Source organism: Cetorhinus maximus, chromosome 9, assembly GCF_964194155.1.
Source record: "Cetorhinus maximus chromosome 9, sCetMax3.hap1.1, whole genome shotgun sequence".
In the NCBI taxonomy this organism is placed as follows: domain Eukaryota; kingdom Metazoa; phylum Chordata; class Chondrichthyes; order Lamniformes; family Cetorhinidae; genus Cetorhinus; species Cetorhinus maximus.
In genome coordinates this window covers 83,873,029-83,886,064 of record NC_135887.1, presented here as the reverse complement: position 1 = coordinate 83,886,064, position 13,036 = coordinate 83,873,029, and the positions used below count along the sequence as shown (strand labels likewise).

At 42.1% G+C, this 13,036-nt stretch overlaps 1 protein-coding gene across 1 annotated transcript in view; it reads right to left on the bottom strand.

The window, feature by feature from the left end:
• ptprja (protein tyrosine phosphatase receptor type Ja) overlaps window positions 1-13,036 on the bottom strand; it is a 196,500-nt gene that overhangs the window by 39,752 nt on the left and 143,712 nt on the right. The window contains exons 21-24 of the mRNA XM_078548955.1: window positions 10,410-10,528; window positions 9,609-9,696; window positions 7,291-7,341; window positions 383-394 (exon numbers count right to left, since the gene is read on the bottom strand). Of these exons, the coding sequence (XP_078405081.1) occupies window positions 383-394; window positions 7,291-7,341; window positions 9,609-9,696; window positions 10,410-10,528 (270 nt within the window). The remainder of the gene's footprint in view (window positions 1-382; window positions 395-7,290; window positions 7,342-9,608; window positions 9,697-10,409; window positions 10,529-13,036) is intronic.

The following is a 13,036-nucleotide window of genomic DNA, read 5'->3' as shown; positions in this document are numbered from 1 at the left end:
TGTATTAGCTACACCAAACATTACTGCAGTGAGATGAAGCAGACACAGCATTATTGCTGAGTGTCAGCATGGGGAATGCCTCCATAATTCACGAATGCATGCAACACAGTGATCACCAAAGATTACCTCAGTCATATAGTCATATTCTTCGCTGGATCCGAAGGCACTTTTTTTTACTCAGCTATTGTGATCTTGTTTGCTCCTTCCAACCCTACAGTATACCACAAATCCCACCCCACCCCGTATTAGATTCCATGGCCGCTTTCAGCTTTACTTTGCTCAAGTGGTCAGTACTCGTGGTTGAACCTAGACTGTGAGTGACAGCAGTCTACTTGCAAGATATGGATAGAATGCCAAGTTTAAAACCAAGTTTCATACTTACTTTCTTGCTACCCTGTTGAAAGAGGTGGGTTGGGGAAGAGGGAGATGGGGTGGTGGTGAAGGAAGAAAGAGAGAGAGAGAGAGACCGTGTGTTAATTATTGACCAATGTATTGCTGCATCACAGATCCTTTAAAGGTGCTTTTTACTTTGATGCTTGGGTGCCAGGACAATGATACTTGAGAAAATATCATGATCTCTGTAGACTTCTCTCTTCTTTTTATCAGTGGGTAACTTTTCCAATTGGTCTCATTATATTAATGCACATTTAAGCATCAAAAAGCACAGAACTACATTAAACTAATGTCAAAGAATTTGCTAAAACTCTCATCCACACTATTATTACATCCATACGCGAATATTACAATGCTCACCTGGCCAATGCTATCCTTCACCCAATTAAAGGCCAGCCAGTGCAAATCGCATGCTGCAACGCTGAACGCTGCCGGAGTGGGGGCGGGAGGAGGGCGAGCACGGAAGTTTGCGCATGCGCGTGGGTGCACACAATGAAAGCTCCCTGAGGGACAGGGCTGCTGCAGGGACCTGAAGATTTTTAAAACCAAAAATTAAAGAATTTACAAATGTTAAAAACATGTCCCAGTGTGACTCTGTCAAATGAGCAGGGACATGTTATAAATGATATTTCAAAATTTTTATTTTATTTTTAAATTCCTGTTGGAAACCTCATCCCGCCCGTGGATAAGGTTTCATAAAAAATCCAAAGGCCACTTGGCCTATTCTCCTGCCCACCAACCATAAGGTTGGATGAGCAGTGAAAAATTGCATTCGATTAATATTTTATTGGCCTTAATAGACCTGTTAATTGTCAGTGGGCGTGCTGCCAACTCCCGCGCATGCCTGCCAACTGAAATATTGCGCGTCATTTGATGCTCGAGCGGGTTGGGCATGCATCTGCCTGCTCAGCGAAAAATTCAGCCCCATGATTCACAGAATGAAATAGTTCCTTTTATTACAGAAGTCAGTTCCTTAACAAAAGGAGGAAGGCACTAGCCATCATTTTGCTTCAAAGCAATCCTTGTTGCCTTTTCCTGAGCTTCAAACACTGCAGACCAATGTCCCTACATGTCTTCTTGAGTTTATGCAAGTTATGGCATTACAATGGCCTGGACTTTGTGCTGAGCAGTGAAACAAAGGCTTATCATGATCTCTGGACATTCCCTTTGCCGATGTCACTTTGAATCTTGCACCAAGCGGATCTTTAGGGATCCAGTAAGAGTGATGTCATCAAGACAGAAAACAGCAAGTCAGACTGAAGTATCGTCACAGTTTTCAAATCACAAAAAACACTGTTCCTTTACTTCTAATTTTTACATTTTACAGATAGAAAAATTAATGGTTTGGGCATACGTATTGGCGGAAGCTAAAATATAATAAACAAATATTTTAGAAATATAAAATATGTGGAATTTCTTACCATGGAGAAATTTAGCATTTAATAAATATAAAATTGCTCTTCCAGAGTTAGTGAGATGGTTTTGCACTAATAATGAACTTGGTACACTACGAAAAAGATATTATTCAACAAGTTGTAACTTTTTCAAGGGCTGTTGTTGTGAAACAAAGAGCGCAACAGTTAAATTTCTCATCACTCCAAAGATTTTCTGACGATTGATGTTTGAATGACGTCAATAGCGCGCCCTCCAGAGAAGTAAGGAATCACTGACAGCAACTTCTGGATTTCCACATTGTACTGCACATGCATGTTTTTCAGAAGTTGCTGTTGGCTTCAGAGGAATAATGATGGTGAACACTGACAGTTTTGCCATTGTTGCGCCTGCAAAACCAGGGTCAATGCCACATTTATGCAAGCACATACTTTTTGTGAAAGGGAAATCATGTTTGACAAATTTGCTCGCGTTCCATGAGGATATAACAAGCAGAGTTGCTAAAGGGGAACCGGTAGGTGTACTGTATTTGGATTTCCAGAAGGCATTCGATAAGGTGCCACATAAAAGGTAATTGCACAAGATAGGAGCTCACGGTATTGGAGGTAATGTATTAGCATGGATTGAGGATTGGTTAACACACAGAAGACAGAGAGTGGGGATTAATTTTCAGGTTGGAAGTACGTAACTAGTGGAGTGCCACAAGGATCAGTCCTAGGGGCTCAATTATTTACTATCTATATTACTGACTTGGAGGAGGGGGAAGTGTGTAATGTATCCAAATTTGCTGATGATACAAAAATAGGTGGGAGGGCATGTTGTAATGAGGACATAAGGAATCTGCAAGGGGATATAGATAGGTTGAGTGAGTGGGCAAATTCTTGGCAGATGGTGTTTAATGTAGGAAAGTGTGAAGTCATGCTCCTTGGTAGGAAGAATCAAAAGGCAGGCTATTATTTAAATGGAGAGAGACTCCAAAAAAGTGCAGCACAGAGGGATCTGAGTGCTCTTGTGCATGAAACACAAAAAAGTTAGCATGCAGGTGCAGCAAGTAATTAAGAAGGCAAATGGAATTTTGGCCTGTAGTGCTAGGGGGTTGGACTTTAAAAATAGGGAAGTCTTGTTACAACTGTACTGTTGGTGAGGCCACACCTGGAGTACTGTGTACAGTTTTGGTCCCCGTATTTAAGAAAGGATATACTGGCATCTGAATCAGTTCAGAAGAGATTCACTAGGCTGATTCCTGGGATGAAGGGGTTGACTTATCAAGAATGGCCAAACAGTTTAGGCCTTTATTTATTAGAGTTTAGGAGAATGAGGGGTGATCTTATTGAAACATACAAGATTCTGAGGGGGATTGACAGAGTAGATGTTGAGAAGATGTTTCCAGTAGAAGGGTAATCTTGAACTAGAGGACATAGTTACAGAATAAGGGGACACTCATTTAGAACTGAGATGCGAAGGAATTTATTCTCTCAGAGGGTAGTGAATGCCTGGAATTCTCTATCCCGGAGAGTTGTGGAGGCTAGATCATTGAAAGTATTTAAAGGGGAGTTAGATAGATTTTTGAAATATCAGGGAGTTGAGGGCTGGGGTAGATCAGCTATGATCTTGTTGAATGGCGGGGCAGGCTTGAGGGGCTGAATGGTCTACACCTGCTCCTATTTCTTATGTTCTTCTTTTATGTTCACATTTTTTTTCCCTCCACGTGCTCTGCTCCTCGGGCAATGAAACAGGCAGCTTAAACATTCTGGCTAAAAACTGGCAACAGTTGGTCACCAAGAACCAGAATACTGAGATTGGCCTTTACCAGAATACAACAGAGTACAGGCTGTTTGTAGCAAGAGAATCTTTGACTTCTTAAGAACATAGGAACAGGTGTAGACCACTCAGCTCCTCAACAGTGTTGCACCATTCAATAACATTACGGCTGATCTTTATCCAACTTCATTTATCCACCTTGGCTCCATATTCCTCATTACGCTTGGCTAGCAAAATCTATCAAACTCAGATTTAAAATTATTAAATGATCTTTGTGCAAGTTCCACACCCCTACAACCCTTCATGTTTCCTTATTTCTCTCCTGAATGGCCTGGCTCTGATTTTAAGGCTATGATTCCGTGCCCTAGACTTCTCCACCAGCAGATAAGTTTCTCCTATCTGCCAAATTCTTCCAAAATCCTAAAACATCTGACAAATTTCCCCTTTAACCTTCTACATTCTATGGAATATAAAACTAGTTTATAAAATTTCTTCTCACAACTAAACTCTGGAGCCCTAGATTCTGGTGAATCTGTGCTGCATTCCTTCCAAGTCCAATATGTCCTTTCTAAGGTATGATACCCTGAACTGTACATAGTACTCCAGATGTCGTCTAGCCAGGGGATTTTATAGCTAGAACAAAACTTCCTCCCCTATTCTATTCTATATTCTATCTATATTCTAGATCTCTAATTGGTAAAGGCTATCATTCCATTAGCGTTATTGATGTTTTTTGCACCCGACTATTACGTTTTAGCGATCTGTGCACATGGACCCCTAAATCAATTTGGACTTCAATTATTTCTAGCTTTTCATCATTTTTGGTCCAAAATGGACAACCACAGACACATTGACACCCATCTGCCATAGCTCTGTACACTCACTTAATATACCAATGTCTGCATGTACTTTTATGCTTCTGCCTACACTACTTACTATACCACCTATCTTTGTGCCATCAGCCTGAATTTTTAGCTCAGCGGGCAGGTGCAATTGATGGGCCCGGGATCGGCCGGGAAATGGGCCGCCGACCACGATCAGCCTCTGACTTTGATTTCATGCTGGCTGGCCAATTAATGGAATTAATTGGAATTAATTACATTAATCAATTAATGTAAAGCTCAGCGCTGCCGGAGTGGAGGTGGTTGGGCAATGACATCAACGCAAGCACAGGAGAGCGCTAAGAGAAAGCTCCCTGGAGCAGAGAGTTGCCTCAGGGAGCTGAAGACCCGAAAATGTTCCAATAAAGTTTTAAAAAGCAGATTAAAAAAGTATCCGAGCACCACAATCAGGCACCTGAAAATTTAGATGGTAAAAATGCTGTCCACAGGTTCTTATTTTAATTTTATTTCATAATGGAAACCTCATCCTGCCCTTGGATGAGGTTTCATGAAAAACTTGAACGCCGCCTGGCCAATTCGACCATCTGCCAACCATAAGGTTGGACGGGCGATGAAAAATAGAAGACAATTGTGCCATTAATGGGATTAATCGCCCTCTTAATTATCAGCGGGCTCGCTTCCGACTTTTGCGCGCACCTGCCGAGTGAAATATCACGCTGACCTCGGGACACTCACCCGATGTCACCTTGCGTGATTTCACACCCGATCCAGTTGGACGCGTGCCCACCCGATCAATGTAAAATTCAGCCCAAGGATCTCATTAATAAATACAGTGAATACTTGAGGGCCCAGCACAATTCCTGTGGGCCACCACTAATTTCCTTCCAATTTGAGTACATACCCATTCAACCCTTCTCTCAGTCTCCTACTGCTTAACCAATCTCCTAAACAGGTCAATGATCTGCCTTAAAATCTATGGGCTTTAATTTTAGCTAACAATCTCTTATAGGGTATTTTATAGATTGTCTTCTGGAAGTCCATATGGATGATATTCATACACGTTGCCTGTCTATTACTTTAGTTACTTCCTCAAAAAATTCAATTGATTTCATTAAATCTGAACTACCCTTTGAAAATCCATGTTGGCTCTCTTTAATCAGCTCAAATTTAAGCTATAGATCCAAATAACTTCCCCAAAATATATGTTAGATCAACAGATTTATAATTTCCTGGTTTCTCTCACCTTCTTTAAGCAATGGAATTTTAGTTGCAATTTTCCAATCAAAATTGACACTTCCTGAATCAAGAGCTTTGGGAGATTACGGCTAGGCACCTGCAATTTCCTCAACGACTTCCTTCAAAACCTAGGTTGGAAACCATTGGGTCATGGGATTTCTCAGTCTTTAGTGGTGTTATTTTTTTCCAATATTGTTTTCGTATTTGCTTACTCCATCTTTAGTGAGTTTCAGGCTTGAATTTGTTGTTAGTTTCCCTGGAATTTCAATGATATTATCCTCTTCCTCTACTGTGAATGTTTTAGTCCTTTAAGATTGTGGGAGGAAAGCAAGGCAATGCAAGTAAGGAGTTCCATATGTTTGAAGTTTTGCAAAAGAATGAGTTGAAGCAGGAGATGATATGAGTCTTAATTCTAACATTAGCGGTAGCGGGAGGGGAAAGGGAATATTTGAAGCTAAATGGGGCAAGAAAAGGAAAGTTGACAAGGGCTATGACCACAATTGTATTGATCAAGCTGAGAAGAAAGAAGAAGGCTGTGGAATATCAATTATATTATCCTCTTCCTCTACTGTGAAGACTGACAAAGTAGTTATTACGCAAATGTGCCATTTCCTCATTTGCATTTGTGATATTACCCACATTTGTTTTTAAAGAGCCCACAATGACCCTTTACGATTAATTTCCATGTAATATCATTGTGAAAACTTCTTATATTTGATAAGTCGAGCTCTTGTTTCTTAGGGCCATATACTAGTATTGCGTTTTGTTCACTTCTTTTTTTGAACACCTCCCACTCTTCATCTGTAATTTTTTCTTCTACCAGTTGTGATTAATGCTGCCATAAGTCTTTGGCTCATCCTGCTAAAGCAAGCCTTACCAAAATGTACAATATTAGTAACTGCATTAGGCTTTTAATTTTCAACCCTAACATTAAATTCCATCCTATTATGATCACTGTTAGTTAGACATTCCCTTATGGTTAGATTATTAAGAATGAATTACTAAATCTAGTGCGGGCTACCCTCTTTATGGTTCTGGAATGCATTAGTCCAGAAAGCTATCCTGAATATATTTAAGAAATTTCCTACCATCCTGGCTTGAGCTACTCTGCCCTTTCCAATCTATTTGAAAATTAAGGTTTACCAATAAAAACAATGCTGTTTTTGTTGTAAATCTTGCTAATCCCTGAATTAGTACATTCTACCACTTTACTGTCATCATCAGGAGGGAAATATTCAACTCTCATTACAGTTTTAAGCCCTACCTCATTCCTGAATTCTGACTATACGGTCCCCACTAATTGCTTCTAGCCTTCAATCTTTCTTCTCGGTTTGATCAATACAATTGTGGTCATAGCCCTTGTCAACTTTCCTTTCTCGCCCCATTTTGCTCCAAATATTTCCTTTCCCCTCTCTCCACCACTAATATTAGAATTAAGACTCATATCGTCTCCTGCTTCAACTCATTCTTTTGCAGAACTTCAAACATTTGGAACTCCTTACATGCATTGCCTTGCTTCCCTCCCATAATCTTAAAGGACTAAAACACTCAAGTTAAACACTACTCTCTGATTTACCTCATCTCAACCAATTGTCTTTACAACCTTGTTGATACTCTGCAATATTTACCTTAACTCTTTATTTGGGTTATCCAAAAAAAAAGTTACCTGAGATTTGAGATTGGAAGCTGGGTTAAATTCTTGTTGTTGGACTTTGTTCTGTGAAAGAGACAGAAACATTAGATTGAAAAATGAATTGAGACAGTAACATAACTCAGCATCAATCATCACATTGCTGACGCACTCAGAAACATTTCACTTGGGCAATACTATTCTTTTCTTCTTGATGTCTACTCATACTATACACCATCTGGTGTGTTGGCATGGAAGGCAAACATGCTTCTTTTAGGTTATCTACGTTTTAAAGGAATTCTCCATTTAGTGCAAGTGCCTAGCTGAGATTTAGTGCTGCACAATTAGAAATGCCCAGCCTAGCCTCAGGATGGTGTTCCCTGAAGTGTCAGCCACTATACAGTACCCCATCATCAGAGGTGTCTGGCGTCAACTTTATATCCTCTTGGGAAGCACCAAAGCTCAACTCAACATCTCCCAGCGGGGAAGTACCTGATTTTGATTCATTATCCTTCCCAATGGGGTGCTAAGATCAGAAACAGGCTGCATCAGTAATTATCAGATATTATGAGCTTATATGTTGTGACAGAGTATAAATAGCCATGCTATCACCCCATATCTAAAATAGCATTTTTCAGAGGAACAAACATGGTTTTTGAATTTAGTTCTCTCTTTTTCTCCTTTAAAGGGTTGACTTTAGATGTCTACAATGGTTTAGCTGCTAAATAAAGCTCCCTCTAATCTAACCCAACCTTAGACAAGTGTTGTTTCCTGTACAGGAGTGACAATTTTTCCATTCCCTTCACTAGCTATCCAGTGTTGTCAGTGAGACTGCCAATTGTGGGCTCACTTAAAAATGAGCTTGATGGGAGTCACTAGGCGGTGTTCATCGCTGGTCAGCAAGACACAAGGAAGCTTTCGAAATCCTGGAGGTAATGCAGAGAATACCACAAAGTTGATCACCAAGCTAGAAAATGGAAATGGATGAATGGGGTGGGGGCACGGAGTATGATGAAGCACTTAGACAAATTTTTAACTAGTAAATTGAACAGAAAAGGCAGAGTACTATTTCAAATTAACCCTGAGCAGGATTTTTCACTAGGCGTGCGGGCACGTGCCTGACATGCCTGAATGTAAAATAGGGTGTGATGATGTCGGGTGAGCGTCCCGATGTCATCACGCACTCACGCGATATTTCGGTCGATGGGCGTGTGTGAGAGTTGGCAGCGCACCCACCAACACTTAAGAGGCCAATTAAAGCCTTTAATGTTATAATTAACGGTGATTTTTCGCTGCCCATCCAACATTATGGTTGACAGGCAGGTGAATCGGCCAGGCAGCCTTTGCTTTTTTCAGGAAACCTCATCCAAGGGTAAGGTGAGATTTCCAATATTAATTTAAAAAAATAAAAATGTTTGGACAGAATTTTCATCACCAGATGTTCAGTTGCATGATTCTGATGGGTGGACATTTTCTTGGCATTTCAAAATGTTTATTTTTGGCTTTTAAATTCTTCAGCTCCCTGAGGCAGCTCTCTGCCTTTAGGGAGCTTTCTTTGCGTGCTCCCCCGCGCCCACACTGACTTCAGCGCTCGCCCTCCTCCTGCCCCCCACCTTGGCAGCGCTGGGCCTTTCAGTGCATCTTTCATGCCAGCTGGCTGTTAATTTGGCAGCCAGTGTGAAGTCCGGTCGGGGGCCAATCGCTGGCGACAGCCTGTTTCCCGGCTGCTCCCGGGCCTACCGACCCTGCCCGCACGCCAAACTCAACATTTTGCCTCATAAGTATAGGCCAAGGGAGCATAGGTACAAATTGGTAAAAGGCAAGTTCAGGACTGATATTAAGAAGTACTTCTACACAGACAGAGAGATTAATATTTGCAATAGGCTTTGGGTAGGGATATGAAGGCAAAAAATTGGTTATTCAAGGTGTAGTGGGATTCTGTGATGAGAGGCAGTGGAACAAAGTTTCCATGAAAGAAACAGCTTGATGGACTGAATGATCTCCCCTTGCCTGTACTGATTTCTGTATTATACCATTGAGATCAGCTAACTCAGTACAGACCGGCTAAGACCTTCCTGGTGAGTTTATCTCAGCATCACAACAAGCAATGCAGTTATCTATTCAAACATTGGTCTGTTATAATTACGTATGAACCTTCCTAAATCATTTATTTAGCTACTAGGTTTAAATTTAATGAGTAGACACTTTTCTGCACTACATATTCTTGGGAGAGTAAAGCTTCAAGCCTCGTTAAACAAGGCGGAGAGGCAGAGAATGGCCACTTAAGAGTTGGGTAATGTGATTGAAGAAGGCAGGGCCACGATTGGACATATACAATCAGGGATGTTGCTTACCGTTTCTTCCACCAGAAAAGCATTGTCACCAGGAATACTATTACAATTGCGCCCAGGATAGTTCCAACTACAGCTCCAACAATAACATCTGTAATAGACACCGACAGGCATTAGTAATCCTTGAAGGCCAGCATCTGAGAGTCACAGAAAGAAAGCATTTCTCCTTTCCTTAAAAATCTACGAGTCTGTAACAATTATGTCTAGAACATTATAATCTGGGGTGATAGGATAAAATATGAGTCCAAAACCTATGTTGAGTAACTGAAGAGAAAATAAAATCAACTTCTCCAATTTACTCTTCCTCCCAAATTACATTATTTTATGATGGGAGATAAATTCTTAACAATAAATGTCAGAAAATTATGAACCAGCTCCAGTGGGTTGCTGGTTGTGGAAGCTGGGTTAATATTTCGACTGGACTAATGGAATGAAAGTCTTCTGTCCCTTCACTGGTTGGGTGAAGTAAGTCTGGGGTAGTTTTAATGCAGGTTGCAGTGGGCATCAGCTAAAGCAAAAAATAAGTTTGAGTCCAATTGGAAATCTCCACAAGGAAAGTCAAAAGCATGGGCAGTTGGTTTGAGAAATTAAACAAATGTTGCATTATTGCAGTAGATAAAATAGGGCCTTTGAAACAAAATGTGGACTCTCTCCAATCAGCAGGGGAAGAGGCATTCTGAGGTAGGGAGTGAGATACAAAAAAGATAAGGACAAAATTATGACCAAAAAAACAAATAGGTACAGTAAAAACTACAAAGATACAGGAATTAAATTAGAAATCACAAACAGGGTGTTAAAATAAACCTGGATTCTGATTCGATACAAACGGCTTTGAATAATGATACGCGGAGTAGAAGGATTCACGTGAATCGATGCTCTCGTTTGCAGTAAATTTTACTTTGGTAAATCCAGCCAAGCTGAGTCTGAAGAAGAGAAGAAAGTAAAGAACATTAGGGAAGACACTGCAATGTGTTGTCTGAAAGGTGCTCATTTAGGATATTGTAAACTGGAAACCTAATTTTCAGAAAAAAAAAGTTTGCTTTTGCAATCAAGCGAGGGACTGAATCGGTGACTGGGAGAGCAAGCCAGACAGCAAGCAGAAGAGAGTGAATTGGCAAGCGGGATAGAGAGCGTGCAACAGAGAGCAAGTTGGTGAGCTTGAGAGAGTGAGTGTGCAAGAGAGAGCAAATTGGCGAGTGGGAGAGAGCGAATCAGTGAGTGGGAGCGAGAGCATGCGAGAGTGAGCAAGTCGGTGAGCTAGAGAGGGTCGATGAGCAAGAGGGTGCAAGTTGGTGAGTGGGAGAGAGAGTGAGCTGGCGAGCTCAAGAGGGTCAGCCAGCGAGAAAGAGCACGTGGAGAGACAGCGAGTCGACGAACTCAACGGGGTTGGCGAGCGAGAGGGCATGAGTTGGTGAGTGTGAGACGGCGAGCAGGACAGAGAAAGCACGCAAGACAGCGTGAGTCGGCCACCCGGAGAGAGCGCGCGCGCGAGAGGGTCGGCGAGCGGGAGGGAGCGCACGCGAGAGGATCGGTGAGCGGGAGGGAGCACGCGCAAGAGGGCCGGTGAGCGGGAGGGAGAGAGAGAGAAGGGGAGAGGGAGCGAGTTGGTGGGCAGGAGAGAGAAGGGGACTGGGTTGGCAAGTGGGTGAGAGAGAGAGAACAGTTCAGTGAGCAGGAGAGAGAGAGTGATCATGCAGCGTTATGCGGGAGAGAGCACGTCAGCGCACAGGAGAGAGTGAGTTGGCATGCAGGAGAGGGCAAGTGGACAAGCAGGAGAGAGAGAGAGAGAGAGCGTGAGTGAGTTGGTCAGTGGGAGAGAAAGATAGAGAGCGTGAATTGGCAAGTGGGAGAGAGAGCGCACGAGCTGGCAAGTGGAAGTGTGTCGGCCAATGGGAGGTAGGTTGACAGAGGTAGCATATTTCTTTTACATTATTAATTTTTTTTATTTTAAAAGCTATTTCATTTACGAATATAGGAATTCAGGAATGTACAGTAGTTCACCTTACAGGGTATAACATTATATTAGCGCAAATCTTCCGATGTCCAAGGCAGTGAAATCTGGACTTAAGTTGCTTCTGCACATTGGGATCCTATGGAAATTCTGACACATGCATGTGCGCTGTAATTGCCCGGGAGGTTTAAACTTCCGATGGGCTCATTAGTGCTGTCCTGGATTCTGCATGAACGCCTCTGACATTGAACCCAGCGTCAGTGACTTGGTCAAGACACGCAGGACTTACCTGCATATTTCACCTGGTTAACACCTAGCCTAACTCAGTGATTAGCCAGTGTAACTGAAGTGAGCTATCACCAAACTATCATATTTTTCATAGGGGAGGATCTTCTGGTCAGCGAGCTGAGACAGCTGTGCGTCCGCCAACCTGTCAGCGGCCTACTGAGGCCATTTAAAAAGTAATTGACATAAGGTTGGATGGGTAGGTCCATTAATTAAGGTTGGCAGGAGCCCTGGGCTTAAGAAAAAGCATGAAACCTCATCCATGGGCGGGATGAGGTTTCATGAGGGTTTTTAAATATTTAATAAAGGTTTCAGTAAAAGTGATGGATGTGTCCCAACTCATGTGACAGTGTTTCTTTAACATTTTTAAATTTGGAGCCGATCTCCCTGAGGCAGCGCTTAGCCTCAGGGAGATCAGTGTGCGCTTCGCGAAAGAGTGTACTCCCGGCTGAGGGAATTCCCCCCTGCCTGCATAGGGAGCGCACAGTGCTTCCTGGCGGACGTCACGCTGGGTGGGCCTTAATTGGCCCGCCCATGTAAAATGGCGGCACGTCCCCAATTGGGGGCACTGATCGGAGGCGCACCTGCCCACACCTGCTCCCCCCCGCCCTGGACAGGGGGGAAATTTTTCCCATAATATCATTGTAGGCTTATGGGTGTGAGTATGGATGGTTCTGTTTGTGTGACTGATTTAATTAGACAAGAGATGCTTAGGCTAGAAGATTGAAATTATCTAAAGAGTTAGGTGTAAAGCAGACTTTTCAAATGGAGATGGATCAGTTAGGATGAGGGTTCCACAGATAGGGTGTGAAGGAAATTTGCATTTTTAGATCAGCGAAGGGGTTGTTTAACTTTCAAAGGAATGGTATAATGTTTACAACTAACAAGATAGTGAGGCAAAGCAATACATTTATTTTCCCCAAAAGGAAACAGCCATATTGACATGAAAGGTTTTTATATTATAGGAAAAGTAAATTTCCAAAGACATTTAAAACAATGGGATTTTACACATTAAAGGGTGAGAAACATATATAAAGAAGGATGGAAGGCTATGTGGGGGTGGCTGTGTAAAATCTTGAAAGGTATACCGAGTGAAACAGGCTTTGGAAAAGTCTCCAGCTACTCTGAAGATGTGCTGCTCCAGTAACTAAAGTTGTGTTAGAAGCCATTGGAATTCCACTGTCAAGTGGGTGCT